This window comes from Malania oleifera, chromosome 4 (assembly GCF_029873635.1).
Source record: "Malania oleifera isolate guangnan ecotype guangnan chromosome 4, ASM2987363v1, whole genome shotgun sequence".
Lineage (NCBI taxonomy): Eukaryota > Viridiplantae > Streptophyta > Magnoliopsida > Santalales > Ximeniaceae > Malania > Malania oleifera.
The window spans coordinates 12143749-12167219 of NC_080420.1; the positions used below are offsets into that span (position 1 = coordinate 12143749).

The following is a 23471-nucleotide window of genomic DNA, read 5'->3' on the forward strand; positions in this document are numbered from 1 at the left end:
AAAGAAGAACACGACTCATTAAGCCACAAGCAGCCCAAAATGCTTTAAGAAGAGTTGCTCGACAAAAAAAAATAAAAAAGAAACAACAACAACAACAACAACTTTCAAACTTTGGGAACAAGCTTCAAAAATTCGAAACTGAAGGGGGGGCATCTAATATACCTCAAATATATCACTTACCATAAGTTCAGAGGAGACTAGAGCCCAGCATTGTTAAAGGCAGTTACCACTTAAGTCAACTGCTCAGCAAGAGCAATTGATGCTAACTCCATGATGACCAGAGCAATCTACACCAACGCTATAACAATTGGAGCGATTAACGCTTGCGCCATAATTCGCCAATAAATGACACATCACCCTTAGGTCAAATTCCATCACTATAAATGGGGATTTAGAGAAGATGTTAAGGTATCTCATTCTAAACTCTTCTTTACTGTTGCATAAAAAATCTCTACAGTCAATCCCTGACTTAGGCATCAGAGAGATCCCCTAGAGTACATCCCGAGTCCTGTAAGACTTACTTATTTATCTTTTTTCAGGTGATCGTGATCAGAGATCGTAAAGATCGTTCAATTTTTTACTGTAACAGCAATTAACCTTGATGAATCTCTGGCCATGGGCCACCCTTTACATTAGAAGGGCAAAAGGCCCAGGATATGGTAGGATGAACACTGTGAATAAGTGTAAGCCTTGTTGCCCGACTACGATTGGTGCTGACTGCACTTGGTGCTACCGTGTGGAAGCAAGAGAGGCCACGCAGTAACAACTCTCTAATCCAATAAATACATGTACATGTATGTAAGATTTTTATGTTTCCTTTGGAATATGTAAAGTCTTTCTTGGGAGACGTAGAGTTTTCATTTGAAAACGTGAGGAGATATTTCCAACATGTGTTCTTCAGGGATTCAACTCTTCATAAAATGGTTGTCTGGGTTTTCAGGAATGAATAATTTCTGTTCTGTTTAGAGATGTCGAATTTTCCTAGTAGGTCAAATGCCAATCAATGCCTCCTAAAATTTCACGATACTCCATGAATGTTGGCACAAATTGAGGCCAAGCCAAACATCTTAGGGGAGATAGGCAGCAATGCAAGTAAATATTTTAAAATCCATGTATTAATCCTGGATATTATTCACAACATCATAATTTTTGCGATTAATTTGTAAATTTTTCACTTAATAAAAATGCATATGTTTACACAGTAATTTAAATATAAACTTAAGAAAGATATTGCTGGCACTTGTGCAAGATGCAAACAATGTCAAAACAGGCCTGACTTTGCATTTCAACTATTCTGTGTAGAACAGAAGAATGGCTTCAAGAACTTAAAACAAGATGTAAGAGGCATTAGAATCGCTGAAGTCTACTGGTTTTTTTTTTTTTTTTAATTTAAATTTTTTTTTTTTTTTGTGAGAATAAGTAAGTATTATAATACTCTTCAATGCTAATTGTGCTGTTAAGAGTGTACTGTTGCGTCTCCAAAGAGAGAACAGGATCAAAGAAAGGGTAAGACACCACCATCATCAGAAAAAGAGATGGGGAGGGAGGAGGGGAAGCGAAGAGTAAATGAATTGGTAAATGGGTGTTGGTGGATGCAAGGGCTGACTGGATGCTAGCAAGCATTTTGTTAGTTACCAATTCATGATTGTTGTACATTGGATGACAGTGAAACAGTTTGTAAAGTTCAGGTGCATAATATATTGCAAGTTGAAGTTTATACACTTCTTATTCTTCTTCTTCTTCTTCTTCCTCTTCCTCTTTGCAAACGGGCATAAATTGTGGTTTAACAGTCTAACTGGTTTTGATATAAATTGTGGTTCAACTGTCTAACTGGTTTTGGTATGAGTAATGGAAGTTACCTACTGAAATTGATCATTTCCAGTAGTAATTATAGCAAATTTTTGATGACCTCTATTGTATCTGTGGTTGTGTGTTGCTGCATGAAATTTCTGTTTGGAAGTCTTTTAGAATGGGGGAGCTGGAAGTTGATAAACATGCATGATACATTCTCTCAGTTGAAAAGGTTTGTTACTTTTTTGAATTTAAGTTGCTGATTCACGATGCCTTACATACCCTCTTTTAATGAGTAAATTTGTGTCAGAACAAGGTTAGCTTTGAATCAGTTGCCATGGAGCATTTGAGGATGAATGGAGGATACTGGGGATTGACTACTCTGGATCTTCTTGGGAAGCTACGAACCATCGATCCAGATGAAGTTGTTTCATGGGTCATGGAGTGCCAACATGAATCAGGTTTGTGATTCAAATTATTGTTTATTAACTTGTAATGTTTATTGTTCATTTATTTCATACAAATGTTGTAACAATCTAACTTCTATTATTTTTTAAAAAACTAAAATGGACAATGAGAACTGCTTCCTACAACTAAACCCGCCCTAATTTTCTTTCTTCTCTATGGGCACACACTCTTTTGGGATTTTTGCGGTGTTACTGCTGGCTGATATTCAAAAGGTTTGGAAGGCAGCGTTATTGGAATCGTTTGATTTGTCGAGGGTGTCTTATCCTCCATTTTTGCACCATTTTAGTCTTTAATGGAATTTTTTGTTATCTAAGAATAGTTTAAAATAATGGAAGAATAGTATTAAAAAGTTCGTATGGTTTTTTTTTAAATTGTTTTCTGCATTTGTGTGTGTATGTGTAGGTACATTGAGAGTCCGTTTGACCCAATAATATAACCAGCTTGACCAACCCAATGGCTTTACTGGTTTGGTCGTTGGTTTGGGTTTTAAAACTATGATTTGGATACAACAACAACAACAAAACCAAACCTTAAGTCTCATTAGGTGGGGTCAGTTATATGAATCATTTTCCACTAATTTATGCGATCATGGACCATTTTTTTTTTTTACAGATTCAGAGATATTAAATTTTTACTTACTATCTCCTCCCAAGTTATTTTAAATGTATCCCTACCTCTTCTAATGTCCCTCATAGTAACTAACTCACTTTTCTTCACTAGTACATTATGTGACTTACGTTGCAAGTGTCCATACTATTCGAGTCGTTCCTCCCTAATCTTATCTTTTATAAGAGTTACACCTAATTTATCGCAAATATTTTCATTCTTTAATTTATCTTTCAATGTTATACCACTCATTCATCTAAACATTTTCATCTCGGTAATTTTTACTTAACCTATATCTTGATAGTGCAAATGTCTCTAAGCTCATGTGAAGCTTGCATTATCACTCTCATGATATACTCTATATATGAGGAGGCTTGAAATCACATGATGCAACACCACTGTAGTGACCACAAAAGGGATCTCTACCTTTGATGTAGATGATTGTATCATGGATCCTGCCTATCAAAGTTAAACTCCAATCAAGGGTCCAGTGATGTGGGTCAAACTTTAAATCCTACAGAAAATTTAGAGTCTTAAAAAAAGCTCACACTCTGATTGCTTTGACTGGTGCAACTTATGATAAATTGAGATCTAAATTTGACCAATATGCATGAGATAAGGTAAAGTTACAGTCTAACAATTGAGATATAATTTTATGGTTCCATCTGGGCCCTCTAAAAAAGTTATGAAAAATTGCATTATGTAATTTTATAAATGAATTTCCAATATCATGTCATTTTTAGCTGTATAACATGAATACCTACATTAGAGTTAGTGTCAAACATGCTTATGGTTTTCCCAACCTGTTAATTTAAGACAAAACAAATAGAGACTAAAGGTGTTAATGCCTGCATGTTCTTTGTATGTTGGTTTGTTCAAGCTGAATAAAAAACTGAATGTGAAGTTTAGCAGCTGTCATTGTCAAAAATTAGAGAAATGAAAACCAAAAACCAGAAACAGAAACTAAAAACTAGAAACCACTAACCTGTTTGGTTAACATTTATAAAATTAATACAAATTAAATAATTAATTTAAAAAAAATACACTTTTTCATTGTTAAATCAAAATATTTATAAAAATATGATTAAAATAATAAAATTACAAGTAATACACATTAAAAAATTACTATATTAAAAATAAAATTTATTATAATAAATTTTACTTAATTGTCCTACTTTCAAAATTTGCTTTACAATAAAAATTTTATTGGACATGACAATTGAAAAATCATAAAAGTCTTTTGTAATTGGCTTTATTATTATTATTTTTAAAATTTTATTTATATATATATATTTTGATTTTAAAGTGTATAAAATGAATAATTTAATTCAAAAAAATTATTTCTTGATATTAACATTTCTGGCAACAGGTTGCCAAAACGACTGAAAACCATAAAATGTTGTTTTCAGTTTTTTAGCAAACAACTAATAACCAGCAATAGAAATAGAAAATTAGCAACAGAAACAAATACATTTTTATAATCTGTTTTTTCACTGCATAGAAACGGAAATAGAAACAAAAAACAGCAACGGTACCAAACAACCCCTTAGATTGTCCTTGCAGCAGTTATTGATGTCAATCTTTCATAGATGAAACAATATCAATGGGGATGTTTATGAACATAGAAAAATTAATATGGATTGGTATTTTTTCTTTTTTATGCAGGTGGCTTTGGTGGTAATATAGGGCATGATCCACACATACTATATACTCTCAGCGCTGTTCAAATTTTGGCTCTTCTTGACAAACTAGATGTTCTCAACATTGAGACAGTATCAAATTGTATCCTATGAAATAGAGCTTGCCTCATTTTGAGATTCATAAAAATATTCCTTTTGATCGTGATATTTGAAGTTGTATGTTTCTACCATCAATTACAGCCTATGGAATAAAATTTTCCTGTGGATTTTATCTTCTCGTGCTAATATTAGTTTGTGTCCTCCACTCCTAAACCCTTGCATATTATTATGAATTTATTATCTACCATTCTGGCCACCAAGTTTCTATCATTGAATTCTCATAAATCATTGATCAAAGAATTATGAGTACCCATATCTTATGCATTCCTTTTAACGAGGGACTTAGATATTGCTAGGTTGCAGAATGAAGATGGTTCCTTTTCAGGTGACATGTGGGGTGAGAAACCCGGTCTGTTTCATCTTTATGCTGTGCATTCTTTTCTATATTTCAATTGCAGTGTGTGTTAATATTTTCTTACCAATATATTTGTTTGTAGGTTCTCATATGCTGCAATATGTTGTCTTTCACTATTAAATTGCTTGGATAAGATTAACGTGGAGAATGCCGTGAGATATGTCCTTAGCTGCAAGAATATGGACGGTGGATTTGGATGCACACCTGGTGGAGAATCTCATGCTGGTCAGAGTATGTTATGAACATTTTAAACCTTATAGTTGTAGTTTTGGTTAGTAGCTTCTTTTTAATGAAAGATTTTGATTGCAATGGTATAAATTAGAAGGAAAAAGCTTCCAGTCAATCTCATAATTGCATCTGAGTTGTAAAGACTTGCAGAAATTAATATTAGTTTCCTTATGATTGTCTTGAAAACATAAAAAGTTGAAGGCTTAAAATGTTTTAGCCAGGACCGAAGGATGTTGGACGTGGTTAATAGATATGAAACAACTTTTTTTCTTTATGTCAACCTCATTGCAACTTTTTCTCTGTAATTTGGCCCAATGGGTTGACTTGCCTGCTATGCCTGCATGCAGTTTTTTGTTGTGGGTGCTCTTGCTATAGCAGGTCCCTTCACATGATATTGTTGAATTATGACTCATTCTAGAAGTCTACCATTTTCATTGAAGTTTTTAATGGTGGGCTATTTTTTTCAAAGGTAGGTGATTAGTGGTTGTAATAGTGGTATTTCCTAACCTATATAAACCCATCACCTCTATTTGTAATATCATCCCCAAATTTGCCTACTTCTCTCTTAGGCACATTCTCTCTTCTCTCTTTCATCTTTGTAATATTTTTACAATAGAAAAATATTGATTGATAGTGTTCGAGGACGTAGGCACAATTAGCCGAACCTCGTTAAGTTATGATATTCTTCATTTTATATATTCAGTAGTTAACTTTTGTCGGGTATAGTTGTAGTAATATATTGTGTGAATTACATGTCTAAAGAAAATTTTGTCTAGGAAAGAGGGATTTAAGCGGTCCGTTGTGACCCCCCACTTCCCTGGAAATTTACTTGATATAATTTTGCACAATTATTCACTCTCTATTTACCTGTACAATAGTAAACTGTGGTAAAGTTAGGTGGAACAATCTCAAGTTTCACAACAATTGGTATCAGAGTCAAGGTTATTCTTAGTATGCTCTGTGGTTGCAGTTTAGTCTGATCTTCCACATTAGAAAAGTTTTCCTTGGGCTATTGGCATTCCGCATCGGCAGCTATTAAATAGCATTTATGGCAGAGATGACAGATAATGCAAAAGCATCCACATCAAACTCGTCTATTTTGGCAAGAACTACTATGACAAATGCCAGATTTGCAGTGGAGATTTTTGACGGCACCGGTCATTTTGGTATGTGGTAAAGTGAGGTTCTAGACGCTCTCTTTTAGCAAGGTCTAGACATTGCCATTGAAGAAGAGAAACCAGAAGATATTGAGAAGAAAGAATGGGGGACTATTAATCGGTTAGCATGTGGTACAATTCGATCGTGTCTTTCAAGAGAGCAGAAGCATGCATTTTGTAGGGAAACTTCTGCAAACAAGTTGTGGAAGGCACTGGAGGAAAAGTTTTTGAAGAAAAGCTCTCAGAACAAACTCCATATGAAGAAGAGACTATTTTGCTTCACTTATGTCTCGGGTATCACTATGAATGATATATCACCAACTTTAATAGGTTGGTTACTGATCTAGTTAATCTGGATGAGACTTTTAAAGATGAAGACTTGGCTTTGATGTTGTTGGGATCCCTTCCTAAGGAATTTGAGTTTCTTGAAACTACTCTGCTCCATGGAAAGGATAAAGTGCCTCTTGGCGAAGTTTGTGCTGCTTTGTACAGCTATGAATTGAGGAAGAAGGACAAGCTTGAAAGCACAAGTGGAGCCAATGAGGCTCTAGTAGTTCGAGGCCGTTCACAAAGCCAGAATAGTAGAAAGAAAGAGAGATCCAAGTCAAGGTCTAAACCAAACAAAGATGAATGTGTCTTTTTTTGGGAAAAGGGGCACTGGAAGAAAGACTGTCTGAAGCTAAAGAATAAAGGCAAACCTGATAAAGGAAAGGCCATCGCAAATGTGGCTGAGTACGAAGATGGGAAGCTCAGATCTTTCTCTTGCTGCTACACCATCAACTAGTTCTTCGAGTATATGGCTACTAGATTCTGGGTGTAGCGATCATATGTGTCCCAATCGGGATTGGTTCTTTGATTTTAAAGAACTAGAAGGTGGAGTCGTCTACACAGCAAATGATGTCCCTCTTACCACACATGGGATTGGTTCAATCCGCTTGAGGAATCAAGATGGATCAATCAAAATATTGACGGACGTTAGATATGTACCAAGTTTGATGAAAAATCTTATTTCTGTGGGAACCCTAGAATCAAAGGGATTCAAAGTAACAGCAGAAAACGGAGTCATGAAGATCATCTCTGGTGCACTCATGGTAATCAAGGGAATTCGGAAGAACAATAACTTGTATCACTATTAAGGCCATACAGTTATTGGAACGGCAGCAACAGTTTCTTCTGATGATAAAGAAATAGAAGCAACTAGGTTATGGCATATACTCTTGGGGCATGCAGGTAAAAAATCCTTGAGACTTCTTACAAATCAAGGATTATTAAAGGGAGCAAAGACCTGCAAGCTAAATTTCTGTGAACATTGCATCAAAGGGAAGCAAACAAGAGTGAAATTTGGTACTGCAATCCATAATACCAAGGGTATTTTGGATTATGTTCACTTTGATGTGTGGGGACCTTCCAAGACAACTTCACTGGGAGGAAAACACTACTTTGTGACCTTTGTTGACGATTTTTCTCGAAGAGTATGGGTGTATACTATGAAAACTAAGGATGAAGTGTTAGGAGTCTTCCTCAGATGGAAAAATATGGTGGAAACTCAAACAAGCAGAAGGATCAAGTGCTTCCATACAGATAATGGTGGAAAATATAGAAGTAATCCATTTCTTAAAGTCTGCGAAGATAAAGGTATTATTCGACACTTCACAGTGAGAAGTACACCACAACAGAATGGAGTGGTAGAACGTATGAATCGAACACTGTTGGAGAAGGTTCGGTGTATGTTGTCCAATGCTGGGTTGGGTAGAGAATTTTGGGCTGAGGCCGTAACATATGCCTGCCACCTCATCAACCGCCTACCATCTACTGCTATTTGTGGTAAAACACCATTGGAGAAATTGTTTGGAAAGCCTGCTATAGATTATGATTCCTTACATGTATTTGGTTCCACTGCCTACTATCATGTCAAGGAATCAAAGCTGGATCTGATGGCTAAGAAAGCAATCTTTATGGAAATCACCTTTGGAGTAAAGGGATATCGTCTTTGGTGTCCAGAGACAAAGAAAATAATATTCAGCAGGGATGTTACCTTTAATGAATCTACCTTTTTAAGAAAGGTGACAACAGAAAGTGTTGAGCAAAAAGATGGTGCTCCAAAATAGGTGGAGTTTGATAGAAGAATTGTTTACATAGAAAATGAAGACTCTCCTATGGTAGAAGAAGAGTCGCCTGTAGAAGAGGTTTCAACCCACGAACCTCCACAACAACATGAATCTATTGCATTGAGTAAGCCAAAGAGAAAAATTAGAAAGCCTGCTTGCTTTGTTGACATGGTGGCTTACGCATCTCCAATTGCAAACGATGATACTCCTATTACTTACAATGAAGCAATCCAAAGTTCGGAAGAAGAAAAGTGGAGGGAAGTCATAAATGAAGAAATGCAGTCCCTTCATAAGAATCGAACATGGAAGCTTGTTAGTCTTCCGAAGGGAAAGAAGGCAATTGGGTGTAAATGGGTATATACAAAGAAAGATGGATTTCCTGACAAGAATAGTGTTCGCTACAAAGCAAGGTTGGTGGCTAAAGGCCATGCACAAACGGAGGGAATTGATTACAATGAGGTATTTTCTCCAGTAGTAAAACATTCCTCCATTAGAATCTTATTGGCTTTGGTAGCAAAATTGGATATGGAACTAGTTCAATTAGATGTAAAAACTGCATTTTTACATGGAGACTTGGAAGAGGAAATCTACATGACTCAGTCAGGAGGTTTCAAAGTTGCTGAAAAAGAAAATATGGTGTGCAAACTTGAAAAATTGTTGTATGGATTAAAGCAATCCCCAAGGCAGTGGTACAAACGATTTGACAAGTTTATGATGGGGCAAAAGTACAGAAGAAGCAAATATGATCACTGTGTGTATTTTTGCAAGCTATAAGATAGATCTTTCATATATCTTCTTCTTTATGTTGATGATATATTGATAGCCTCCAAAAGTCAGATAGAAATTGACAAACTAAAGGCTCAGTTGAATAGGGAGTTTGAGATGAAGGACCTAGGCGAAGCAAAGAATATTCTCGGTATGGAGATAAGTAGAGATAAGAAATTGGGGAGGCTTTGTTTGACTCAAAAACAATATTTGAGGAAAGTACTGAAGCGTTTTGGTATGGATGAGAAGTCAAAACCTGTTAGTACTCCTCTTGCTCCACATTTCAAGTTGAATGCATCTATGTCTCCAAAAACTGAAGCAGAACGAGAATACATGTCAAAAGTACCGTATTCAAGTGCTGTTGGTAGCTTGATGTATGCCATGGTGTGTACAAGGCCTGATATTTCTCAAGCCATTGGAGTTGTGAGCAGGTATATGCATGATCCTAGAAAGGAATATTGACAAGCTGTGAAATGGATTCTATGATACATTTTGTATACGGTAGATGTTGGACTGATATTTGAGCAGGATAAGCAAGATGATCATAGTATTGTTGGATACTGTGATTCCGACTACGCTGGTGATTTGGATAAGCGTCGGTCGACTACTGACTATGTTTTTACTCTTGCAAAAGCACCAGTTAGTTAGAGGTCTACTTTACAGTCAACAGTTATTTTGTCCACTACAGAGGCAGAGTATATGGCAGTCATGGAGGCTGTGAAGGAGGCAATTTGGCTTCAAGGATTGATGAAAGATTTGGGAATTGAACAAAAGCACATCAAGGTGCATTATGATAGCCAAAGTGCTATCGATCTAGCAAAGAACCAAGTCTACCATTCAAGGACAAAGTACATCGACGTTCAATATCCTTTGTTCGAGAAATTCTGGAATAAGGTGGAGTAATCTAGAAGATTCGAACCACTGAGAATCCTGCTGATATGATGACAAAAGTGGTGACTGTGATCAAGTTTCAACATTGCTTAAACTTGATCAACATTGTTGAAAATTGAAAGATTTGCACTACAAGCGTGTTTGAAGACATTATGGAATCTATGAGAGATGTTAAGAGATGAAATTTCGCCAAGGTGGAGATTTGTTGAATTATGGCTCATTTTAGAAGCCTACCATTTCCATTGAAGTCTTCAATGGTGGGCTATTTTTTTAAAGGTAGGTGATTAGTGGTCTTTCCTAACCTATATAAACCCATCACCTCCATTTGTAATCTCATCCCCAAATTTGCCTAATTATCTCTTAGGCACATTTTCTCTTCTCTCTCTCTCATTTTTGTAATATTTCTACAATAGAGAAATATTGATTGATAGTATCCGAGGACGTAGGCATAATTAGCCGAACTTTGTTAAATTATGGTATTCTTCATTTTATCTATTCAGTAGTTAACTTTTGTCAGGTATAATTGTAGTAATATATTATGTGAATTACATGTTTAAGGAAAATTTTATCTGGGAAAGAGGGATTTAAGCAGTCCGTTGTGACCCCCCCACTTCTCTGGGAATTTACCTGATGTAATTTTGTACAATTATTAACTCTCTATTTACCTGTACAATAGTAAACTGTGGTAAAGTTAGGTAGAACAATCTCAAGTTTCACAACAGATATATAAGGATCTTCTTGCAGGTTAAATCTTGAATGGCCGCCCTGAGAAGCCACAGATGTGAGATCTTGTACAGTTAGCTCTTCTTAATGAAGTTTGAGAAAATTATTTTTGAAATGATTTAGTTATATTTTATATATGTTGATATTATATTCTACAGGTCTGCTACTCTTGGTGGGTGCTCTCTAGCTTGATCATGATTGACAGGGTGCATTGGATAGACAAGGAAAAGCTTGTTAGATTCATTCTGGATTGCCAGGTCACTTCCAATCAACTGAATGACGTATTTTTGCAGTTCTCAAATGTAACTTTTGATCTAAGATGCTGGGGCATTAGCTGTGGCTTCATTATCTTAAAATTTTTAGTTCTACAATTTTGTTCATGTCAGTGCTTGTAATTTCAAATTTGCAGGACAAGGAAAATGGAGGAATCTCAGACAGGCCAAATGATGCTGTTGATGTTTTCCATACGTACTTTGGAGTTGCTGGTATAATGACACTTATTTACTATATCATTATTGCTGCCATTAAGATGTGAATATTTCCATATTAATGCATCTAGCCATCTACGAAATATTTAGGGCTATTAGGATCTGGCATTCAATGGGTTAAACTAGGAGAGACATTGTGTAAAATTAATTAATTAAATAATTGAATTGATCAGATGATCATGATTATCAAATTGTAAGCTCTCTTTAGGAAGATAATTGCACTGAATGTCAATGTCAAATGAGCTTTTCTTTACGGTCACCCTGTTACTTTATTAGCTGGTGAGTTTTACTTGTTTTGCATGTGATTCTACCAGATGAGTAGTGCTCCTTGGCTGCCTTCCTACCATAAGCATTTTCCTTTATCAAGGTTCTCTTGAATTTGGCATTTTCGACAAAAATGATAAGACTGGGAATGAGAATCCGTGGTTCTCAAAGAATTAGTTGAATGCTGCCAGAGATTTGATCGACTGGCTCGTGTTGCCATGTTGAAAGTTAAGGCCCTGTTTGGTTGAGTTTTTGTGTAGGGTATTCTCTATTTGAAAACAAACCATTCAGGAAATATTAAAATAATAATAAATAAAACAAAACAAAACGTTTGATTAGTCATTTTGCAAATCTGCTTTTAGGTTTGTATCTTGAAAACACCCATGTTTTAGGAGTCTAATCATGCTTTTTGTGAATTTTGATACAATCCTAAATTCCCAATCCTTTCCCTTCCCATCAATCACATGTTCCTTCCTCCAGTGCCACCACCTCTACTGCTTACCACTATGGCTCACTAGTACCACCCATAGCTAACTGCCATCATCAAACCTATCAGCACTGCACATAACCCTCTGTAACAAACTTATATTCCCCCCTTGTAACCGTAGGGGAACCTCTCTCATTTCTTGTCTTTATCCTCAATTGTGTAACAACATATTTGATTCTTCTTCTTGTATAAATACATTGTATACATCAATACAATACAATACAATAATGAAAAGCAAGTTTACAGCAATGCCTACTCTGACATGGTATCAGAGCTAGCGTATAGCAGTCATCAAAATGGTCGACGCCACAGCTGCTGCCTCTCCTTCTGCTACCCACCTCTCTGCTGCTCCCTCTACTACATCATTCTCCCATATTGTCACCAGTAAACTCACTACCGACAATTTCCCTCTCTGGCGGGTTCAGATCAGTGCCTATCTCTGTGGCCAAGATCTGTATCAATATGTCGATGGCAGTCTCCAAGCTCCCCCACAGCTTCTTCTGATCAACTCACTGTCAACCCCAAATACTTAGCCTAGATACGAACCGATCAATCTGTCCTCAGCATCCTATTCTCCTCGATCACTGAACCTGTCTTGCGCCATGTTCTGTCTTCAACCACCGCACACAAACTGTGGAGTTCCCTCGTCTCTCTCTTCACCTCAAAATCCCAAGCTCAACAATTTCAAGTGCGTTTCCAACTTGCTAACCTGACTCGAGGAGAGCTCTGCATCACAGATTATTTCTCAAAAGTGCAGGCACTGGCTGACATCCTTACCTCCACTGGCAATCCCTTCCTGACCAAGACTTTGTTACATATTTGCTCACTGGACTTGGTTCAACCCATGAATCGTTTGTCACCTCAATCACCATGAGATCTACACCAATCTCCTCTCACGAACTCTTTCAACTTCTGCTTGTTCATGAGAGCCGGCTTGCTCACTCATCCACATCCATGCTCCCTTATGAACCTTCAGTAAATGTAACAATATCCAGTGGCCATGGCCATCGTGGTCGAAGCTTTTCAAGAGGTGGCAGATCTGGGAGAAATGGCAACACCAGAGGTCGTCCCTTCTCCTCCAACAGAGGAGGCAACAGCAACAATTACCCAATTCCCCCACCATTCACCTTCTCCCCATCCACTCGCCCAATCTGTCAAGTTTGCAGCAAACCAGGCCATGTTGCGCTTCAATGTCGCTATCGCTTCAACCATTCCTGCCAATTTGAAGCCCCTACATCTCTCTCAACCAACTTCACAAACACCGTCACACCATCCCCTTCCCTCCCTAACACCTCTTGGTACCCTGACTCTGCAGCAACCCACCACATCACAAACTCCCTTGACAATCTTAATCTGTCCTCCCATCCCTATACCGACGGTGATCAGGTTCGCGTAGGCGATGGCAATGCTCTCCCCATTCAACACATCGGTGACTCTAATTTCCTAACTTCATCTTCCTCCTTCACCTTAAACAACTTACTTCATGTTCCGTCCATTACAAAAAATCGTGTCTCTGTTTGTAAGTTTTGTTCTGATAACCACAGTTATTTTGAATTTCACTCTTCTTTTTTCTCTGTGAAGGACAAACTGACTGGGAAGATCCTCCTCACCGGTCCCAATATTGATGGTCTCTACGTGTTTCCACCTTCGTCAGCACTCTCGTCTTCTCCCTTCACCCATGTCGGCGAACGGACCTCCCCTGCTCAGTGGCATCACCGCCTTGGTCACCTCTCCCTTCGTCTGGTGGCTCACATTCTTCATCAACATCACCTACCCTCCAGTCGCTCAAACACGTCCTCCTTCTGCTTGGCCTGGCCTCTCGCCAAGAGTCATCAACATCCCTTCTCTTCCAATCAACAGCAGGCCTCCAAACCCCTTCAGCTCATCTGTGCGGATGTTTAGGGCCCCACCCCTTGTTTATCTAGGACTGGCTTCAAATTCTACCTATCCATTGTAGACCAATGCACTCGTTTTTGTTGGTTCTTTCCCATTAAAAATAAATCTGATGTTGTCCATGTGTTCTCCACCTTTGTTCCTTTTGTTGAAAGATTATTTGGCTCCAAATTAATTTCTATTCAGACTGACTGGGGTGGTGAATTTAAATCCCTTACTCCCCTATGTCACACCCTTGGCATCACACACCAGTTCTCATGCCCACACATCCATCAACAAAATGGCCGTGTGGAGCGCAAACACAGACACATTGTTGAAACAGGCGTAACCTTATTGGCACATGCAAAACTACCATACAAATTTTGGGCTGATGCTTTCGACACCGCCGTTATCTAATAAACCGTCTTCCCTCACCTACCCTAAACAACAAATCCCCCTACTCCCTCATCTATAACAAAGACCCAGACTACAAATTTCTAAAAGTTTTTGGATGTGAATGCTGGCCCAACCTTCGGGCCTATAACAATCACGAAATGCATTTTCGTTTCAAACCCTGCCTTTTTTTAGGCTACAGCCCATCCCACAAAGGCTATAGATGTCTGGACCTCTCCTTAAATAGGCTTTATATTTCTGGAGATATCTTATTCAATGAAACCTCTTTTCCCCTAGCCCATATCTCGGCCCAGGCCACTCCTCCCCCTGCCACCTCACCGACTGCCCACCTACCTTTCTTCCCTCCCTCAATTCTCGGCCCAGGTCCCTCCCCCCTTCCCTCTCCTGACCCAGCCCACTCACCTTTCCTACCAACTCCCCTTCCCCCCGTGTCCCTCCCTTTCTCTCAAACATCTCCCATCCTTGATTCCCCCTCCCCCCACCCACCGCGCCTTACCCAGCACGACCTACTTCCTCCCAGATCCCCTATCATCACTCGCTCCCACACCTCTTCCTCCCGGCCATGTATCTTCATGGACGGAACAATCCCATACCCTCCTCGTCACTGCCTCTTCACTAAAGCCACATCTCCCGACGGTACCCTCAGCTTCTTCGTTGCTTCCAAGTTTCCCGCATGGTGTTCCGCCATGGATGAGGAATACAACGCTCTGCTTCACTAATAAAGGGAAAGAAAGAGTTCAAATGTGATTTAATAGGGCTTCCAGAAACTCTCAATTGGGATCATTGATGGATTTGATTCCTTATTTAGTAGTTTGGAGGTTGTGAAGAAGGAGATGTGCGGCTAGAATGGAGAGAAAATTAGAGAGTAGTATAGATGTGTGACTATCCATTAAGTATTGGGTGGAGGTTTTGAGTAAGAATATGACAGGAATGACTCAATTAAAAGATGTTGATGTTTGGATATTGCAGAATCTGGAAGTGTAAATTGTGAATAAAAGAATTAAAACTATGTAATGTGTGAGATGGCTAAAACCGAGACAAGGGAAGTTGAAACTAAATTTGGATGACTACAGCTTGAGGAACATAGGGCCGATGGGTGGTTGTGGCATCCTTAGAAACCATACAGGCTCTTTTATTTTTGGTTTTTCAAAATATTTTGATTCTTGTTCAAATAATGAAACTAAATTGAGAGATGTGTTGGAAGGAATAAAGATTTGCAAACATTTGGGCTATTTTAGTATTGATATTGAATGTGATTCGAATATTATAGTATAGTAAATTGGATAAGATCCAATAAGTGCTCCTTGTGGTATTTGTGAGATTTTTTGGAGCAGCTTATTGATTTATTGGAGGGAGTAGACTTTTCGATAAATCATTGGTATAGAGAAGGGAACAAAGTGACAGATGCTTTGCCTCGACAATGTGTTATGGGGAGGAATATTTTGCTTACAAATAGTAATCAACTTCCTAGAGTTATCAATGGTTTGTATAAACTGGAGAATATGGGTACGACTTATATGAGGTATGTTTAACTGATTTCCTGTTGGTATTGGTTTATACTTATATGAGATATTTTTTCTTTTGTTTGTTTTGTTGCGTGGGGGTGTTTGATTGGTATGTAGGTCCTTATTTTGTTTTGTTTGGACTTGTAGTCTTGTTTTGGCTGGATATTGGTATTATTTTTTGGGAGGTCTTTAAAGTTTTTTTTTTCTATTATAATCTCTCATTGCTTGTTTTGTAATCATGATATTTTTCCGTCAAAAGTGAGGGTTTATGAATAAATAAATGGAGGTGCTGCCCTTCTTTGAAAAAAAAAAAAAACCAAGCACAATAATTGCATTTTGAAGATGATTCTGTTCCCACCTCTCAATTCCATCATTTTTTCAACTCCATTATGCAAACCAAGCATATATAGTAATTAGTAACTAAATTGTGATTGAGTTTTCCTCTGAGCATAATGATTGCTTGCTTGTTGATTTGGTGACTCGAACAACAAGCAAAGATCAAAGTTTATGCTGGAGCATCAGTACCCTTTAGTCATCAGTTTTAGTATCATGGGATCCTGATTCCATATTTGTGTTTGTGTGGTGTGTGGATGTGTCTTTGTTTAGGTTTAATATACTCATAATTTATATGATAATGGATGGGCAGGACTCTCACTTCTTGAACACCCAGGACTGAAGGCAATAGATCCAGCTTATGCTATGCCTGTTGATGTAGTGAATCGGATTTTCATAGGAAAATAAATGGATTGGTCAAACCTGCATAACCAAGCTAGGTCGTCCGGCCTGTTCTTTATATGGGTTGGACTACTGGCCGTTACAATTGGGGTAATGATCAGTACCTTGCCATTTGTGAAAGTGAATGATAATGAGACCCATGCCAGAAGGCAGAACTGGGGAATAGTTGCTGGAACAACTGAAAAAACCAAACAGACTGGAGCAACCTCTCCTGATCTAAGCTGACTTGGGAGGATATATATATATATATATTCTTTGACATGTGATGTCACAGCTCAGTCTAGCGTCAAGTTTTCTTGCTATTTACTGTGGTTGCCAGACAATTATTCTAGTGTCTTGTGTTGATTCGAACACCATAGGTTCACATATGGTATGGTAATATGAGCAAGCAGTAGTTGAAACCGTTGATGAATTTCCTTATTTTTCCCGCATTCTATCTTCCCTCAAGTCAGTTGGATCCTCTGTGTTGTATTTTCTTGAATAACTTACACCGATAGTGTATATAAAGATTTTTCATGATTTTTTCTTCGATCTGTATCCCTTCCCTCCCTCTACACCCCCACATTCCCCTTTCATTGGCAAGGGTTTTATGAGATCACAGTTTTTCAGTTTAGTTGGTGGGCAGCGCCGGCAGCAGCTATAGCAGCAAACCCCAAACAACAAATGCTTAGGTCGAGACCCCCAAACACTTGTTACAAACAAGAGGAAATAGCCTTACAAGGGGGTCCTCCATGCACGGTGACTTCTAATTAAGGTAGTGGTGTGGCCAAGCCTAATGGAAATTAGGTTTTAGAATTCTTTGTTTAAGCATTCATGGACACTATTTTAAGTACATATTTTAATATCAGAGGTGAAGACCAGTCCCGTGTTGCTTCGTTTGGCTTCTAACTACATTTTAGTATCAGAGGCAAATGACATAATCCCTTCTTGCTTGGCTGCTCTGTGCTCAAAGCATTTACTTCAGGGTTTCTCCAATTATCCATGCAACGATTCTAAATTGAAAGGGTGTCTTTGTTTCACATTAGTTGGGAGAAGAGTTCACGGATATGATAATTATAATTCGTTTTTTAGGTTCCCATTTGGATCAAGCATTTTATGTGAAAAAAAGAAAAAATAAATAAAAATAAGGAGAAAATTTATTTTTCCTTATATTTTTTTCTCCATTAAATACTATAAAAAATAAAATAAAATATTAATGATGTTTAGAATCAATTAAAGATTTAGTGTATATACATACATATATATTTCTCATAATCAATGATGAAAATTCCTTTATATTTTCTTTCTAATATTTTATGAGAGATTTGGCTATCCTATATGGCATGGAATGGACTATTTCCTCTGAAATTCCTTTTCATTTTCCAGCGACAGTTATTGTACTGGTTTGAACTCCGCTATCATGATTGTCCTAATTTTGAATTCAAAAATTATTTTAAACTCAAGTTTTAAAGCATCCAGTTTTTTTAGAATTGAAACTTAGATCGACTTGTTGCAAATAACTAGTGTCAAATCCTGTTCAAATTTTGGCACAGTTTTTTGGATTTAAATTAAGAATTTACTTTCTTGACTATTAAAGCTCAAATTTATTTGCAGTCTTGGTAGCAGTTTTACAGGCTTAAAACCTTATTATAAACTTTTATTGGTTAGTCGTGAGACACCTATATAAGGGGATTTTTTTAGCTGTGGGAGAATCATTTTCCCTGCCCTCTCCATTCTCACTTACACTAGCATATTTTCTAATTTAATCCTGTTTTCTTATTTAATCCTTAATTTTTTTTTTTTTTTTTCACTCTTAAGCTATTTTGTGTAGAGCTTATAACCAATTATATGCTATCAAATTTTGAAGATTAGGGTTTGAACACTTGCTGCACCATAGAGATAGTAAATTGTATTTGCAACAATGAAGTACCATGCTTGAACTTGCAACTCTTACTACTAAATTGTATTTCCTCATGTTTATCTTTGTGTGTATTTTGGAAATTTTTGTGCTTAATTCCCAATAAAATTTGATTTTCGGGTGAAATATATACCTTGTGGAGGCTTGAGAAGGTTTGAAAGTGTAATGTTATTGCTGAAAATGGCCAAGCAGCTTTCAAAATGCCAAAACTCAAATCTACTACATTAGGCTTGGATCAAATGAACCTTTATCTTTGTTAGGAGCATGGATTTCAGAATTTTTTAATTTGAATTTGTGTGAATTTGGATAACATGCAGCAAAAAATTGTATTGAATTTCTTCCAAATTCACGAATCTAAATTTAAGTCGCCGCATCCATGCTTTCAAACACTACTTGGAAGATCTATTAGCTTGAGCTGGAAGACTATTGGACAAGAATTAAGCAAACACAAGCTATAACTATACAAGGATCAAGCAGGCACAACCTATCATCTTATTTATCTGCTGTCCAATTATCAAACACTCGGTATACTCCAGCTTAAGGTTACCACATTTTAGGCCCCAAAATCTTTTCATACTTCATAGTAACCTAAATTCTAATCCCCTTTATGCCAAGGAACCTTCTCTGAAAGCAATGTGAAATTTGTTACAGGAAAATGCATTTTTAGATCGGGGGATTAAAAGAAACAATTTTTAAAATTTTATTATTTTTATTTTTATTAAATAAGTTCCAAATGAGTTGAATTTATATTAAAGCATAACCTGAACACCCAGATTTACATGTTCCTACCTGTTAATTTCATGCTAACCTGCCCCGATCAAGAGCCTAATAAGGTTGTTGGAACATTATGGAAGCTAACGCTGTGTAAACTAGGATCTACCATGTTTACAAAGAATGTTGCGGGGAAGAAGATTTATTAGCTAGTATAGGTCACTTGATGAACAGATCTGAAATTTGAACCTCCAGTTTTCCCCCGACCCTCATGAAGTTTGATGATTTGATTGATAGATTTTTTTGTGGTTGTCAATTTTAGTTCCCTTGACTTTTCCCGCAACAAGAAAAATAAATAAAGGAAAAAAAGATCACATATGATCCCTAAATTTTTTTTTTTTAAAAATGAACATATTTGTGGCGCCACCATAATAAAAATAGACTTAAAAGGGATTATCCCTTCATGTGGGATACACAAACGACAGAATGCCACATCAATTGGACTTGCAAATTGGAGATATGTTATGTTGTGTCCCAAAATATTCGTGTTGGTCTAGGCACTAATGTGACAAACCATGAATTGTAGGTCACGAGTCCTATGCACAGTGATTGTCTCTCTTAATCTAGTAGTTTATCTTCATGAAACTCATTTCTTTTCACGAAGAGTTGGATATGCTAAAAAAGAGACATCCCTGCTTGAATTAAAACTGGGGGTTCAAAGACAATATAAAACACAATAGATTGGAACTTGCAATTGTTTTGAAGGGAAATTGGCTCTCAAACTAGGTTTGCTAGGAATTAATAATGATGCAATGTCAGAAGGAATCATTTCTTTTTCATAGTTTTGTTAAGGCTTTTTCAATGCATTGGGTTTAGGGCTTTCCAAGTAGTTGTAGGGTATGATTTGTGCATGCAAGAGGATAAGACCAGTAAATGGCAAAGTGAAACTACCAGTAAATGGCAAAGTGAAACTTCAGTTAACAATGTTACTATGATGGTAGCATTCGCTCGAAGTGTGGCATGCTGCATGCACACTATCTTACCCTTGCCAATAGTCTACAACATTCAGACAAACATGCACAGAGAGAGAGAGAGATGCGAACACACAGTACTGACTGCTACAGCTGATTTATTTGCATTGCAACAGATAATTTGTGGGAAAAATAACAAGCATAATGTGTGCATCAGGTGTACCTGTGAGAACAAAATCTTTTGGCGATGTTTGGGATATTTTTTAGACACTGGTGATATATTAGTCTCCATTGCCCACGTAAAACTAATTAATTAACATTTTATGAATAGAGTTTAGTAGATTTAAACATTTCAAACTAAAGCATAAAACCCAATCATGTGAGGATTTATGGTTCAATACTAGTTCCAATGAAAAATCTAACAATAGTGCACCAACTGAAGCTTATGCAAGCCTAAGTAAAGGCACAAAGGCTTATGCAATCTTCTTGAAGTTAAATGTAATACATACATAACAAACATGAAGAGTTTTCTTGGTTGTTTTTTTGGATCGACATCAACCAATTCATTCAAGGTTGAATTGCATTGAAGTGCTAGCAATAATATGGATAAGAGACAAAATATCAGGAGGTTAAAAAGCATTTAGATGTAAATTAGAAAATTGAATCAAACTTCAAAAATCTCAGCAACACAATCAAACAAGAGAGATGTCATCTAACCCAGCTTACATGATCAATCAAAGGCAAATGAGAAATCGCACACTACTTATCTGAAGGCAAATTCAGGCTAGCTTCACTCACAAGCTCTGTTGCTTCTTCAACCTTTGACTCGACCAAGCCACTATCTGATGGCAAATTGAATTTGCAACGAGAATAACCATTTTGCTTCATTAGCTTCACTAGCATCGTTGCTTCTTCAACCTTCGACTCCTTGACTAAGCCATCCACCACAGGCCGAAACAATGTCACATCTGCACCACTACTGCTAGTGATTGCCTCATTGCACAACTCGAGCGCCAAATCAAAATCACCTGCCTCACATACAGCAGGAACAAGTGCTGCAAAGGTCATTCGATTGGGGGCACAATCATCATTTTTCATCAGTTCCCTGTACCACTTCATACCTTCTTCCAAATTCCCATCATCACAAAAGCCTTTAATCAACGCATTGAAACTAAAAACATCAGTTTGGGGTCCCTTAGTTCTCAATTCCTCAATCAATTCAACAGCTTCTGGCATTCTCTTCTCTGAAACCAAGCCTCGCAACCTTGCATTGTAACTCTTAATGCAAGGTGCAATACTCTTGCTTTCCATCAATGCCCACACATTTTCACCATCTGAAAACCGACTACTCTGATAAAATGCATCGAGAAGCGTATTGAAAGTGATCAAATTTGGGCCCAGCCCATTCCTCTCCATTTCGTCTATCATTGAAAGCGCAGAGTCGAGGGAACCCTTCCCACAAAACGCCTTAACTAACGTATTATACGAAACTTCATCCGGGTTGATGGACAACTTCTGTGGTAACTCCCGAAAAATCTCCTCAACTTTATCAAATTTCACCGAATCAACGCAGGCAGCCAAAAGGGCATTAAAAGACCTAACAGTGCGTTCGCAATTTAGTTGGGGCATTTCGTCGAACAACTTGTGGGCGTGATCGAACATGCCCGCCTTGCCATAGAGAATCATGAGACGAATCGCGAAGCCTTCTTCGGTGATGTTTTTATATTTCTTCTGGGCTTCGAGGATCTCTTCAATCCAAGAATACTTTTTGGCAGATGCAAGCCGACGAACTGTGTCGAAGTAGATGGCGTGCCTAGCGCGGAACCAGCTTGTCTCAGAAGATTGCTTGAACTTCTCGACAAGAGTTCGGAGCTTGCGTTCTTTAAAGAGGTATTTCATTTTGGATTTGCGATTATCATTGCGTTCGCTTGCGGTTGTGGCTTTCGGCGTTGAAGGCACAGAAGCTCGGGGAGCCCTGAAGGCGCCGCGGAGACGGCGATAGACGGTAGACATTGCTTCCTGCGCAACCTGGCGACTTCGCAAAGTGAAAGGGTAAACGACAGGGTTTTGCAGAAAGAAAATATGGACTCCTTCACGAGTTTTTCATAGAAATATTTAAAATAAAATAAAATAAAATAAACACAGTTATAGTGTAGTTGAGGTTATATTTACAAAAACGAATATGATCCATGAATATGTTATGAAATATAGGTAGATGTCCCCATTTTAACTATGAACATGTCTCGTGCATCTACACTAATTCATGTTTCTATAAACCTGTCTCTACACTAATTCATATCCCTATGAACATGTCTTATATGTTTGCACTAATTATGTCCACATGTGAACTTGTCTTGTATATTTGTACTAATAAAACTAGCATTAGTTAGCTTGTAAAAATTATAAATACCTCCTTCCACATAATTAGTGGAGTAGAGAAAAGAAGAGTAGGAGAAGAAGAAGAGAGAAAGATAGAAGTAAAAAGAATAAGGAAAGATATTTTGTATAAAGTCATGTACATATCATATTGTAATTCTCCCGAAATAGTGAAACTTTGATCCAATCTGCCCGTGGAGTAGGTATATCCGAACCACGTAAAATCTCTGTCTCATCTTCATTTATTTTTCTGCTCATCTCTATTTAATTTATTATTAATTTACGCATTATTTTTATAACACCCTATTAGCATGAGACTCTAACCAATTGATATATTTTTTTAATTCTTATTTAATTTATTAGGCTCTAACCAACTGACATATTTTTATATATTTAAACCGCCTTAATGGACGATTTTATTTATGTATCTTTATAATTTCTATATATTTATATTGCCTTAATGGATGGTTTTATTTCTGTATATTTATAATTTCCGCATATATATATATATGTATATTTATATTTATTTAAAGTACCAATCTCCAAAAGAGACGATAAAATAGTCCTCCTGAAGAGACTATATATATTTAATCTCCAGAAGAGATGCTATATATTTAAATTTTCCATCCATATATTTAAATCTTCCAAAGAGATAGACCTCCTGAAGAGGCATATATATTTGAATCTTCTGTATATATATATATATATATAATCTCTCGAAGAGATAGACTTCCTGAAGAGGCAAAATATTTAAATATCTCGTCTACATATTTAATCTCTTGAAGAGATAAACATCCTGAATAGGTTATAGATAACACCCCGACCCCGAGGGGTCTGGGATATTAACTTTTTACTACTAA

General features: G+C 37.1%; 1 protein-coding gene and 1 pseudogene across 1 annotated transcript; one reads left to right on the forward strand and one right to left on the reverse strand.

Annotated features, from left to right (window-relative positions):
* Positions 1 to 1969: 1969 nt before the first annotated feature.
* LOC131153266 (geranylgeranyl transferase type-2 subunit beta 1-like) lies at positions 1970 to 16810 on the forward strand (annotated as a pseudogene).
* Positions 16811 to 20856: 4046 nt separating this feature from the next.
* On the reverse strand, positions 20857 to 22335 carry LOC131154139 (small ribosomal subunit protein mS79 (rPPR3b)-like). Its single transcript, XM_058106681.1, has one exon. It carries the CDS (start codon positions 22246 to 22248, stop codon positions 20995 to 20997), a length of 1254 nt encoding a protein of 417 aa, XP_057962664.1. The 5' UTR covers positions 22249 to 22335; the 3' UTR covers positions 20857 to 20994.
* Between the last annotated feature and the right edge of the window lie 1136 nt (positions 22336 to 23471).

Excerpts from the sequence above, each read along its gene's own strand:
- LOC131154139 (XM_058106681.1), bottom strand. The coding sequence starts at position 22,248 with ATGTCTACCGTCTATCGCCGTCTCCGCGGCGCCTTCAGGGCTCCCCGA.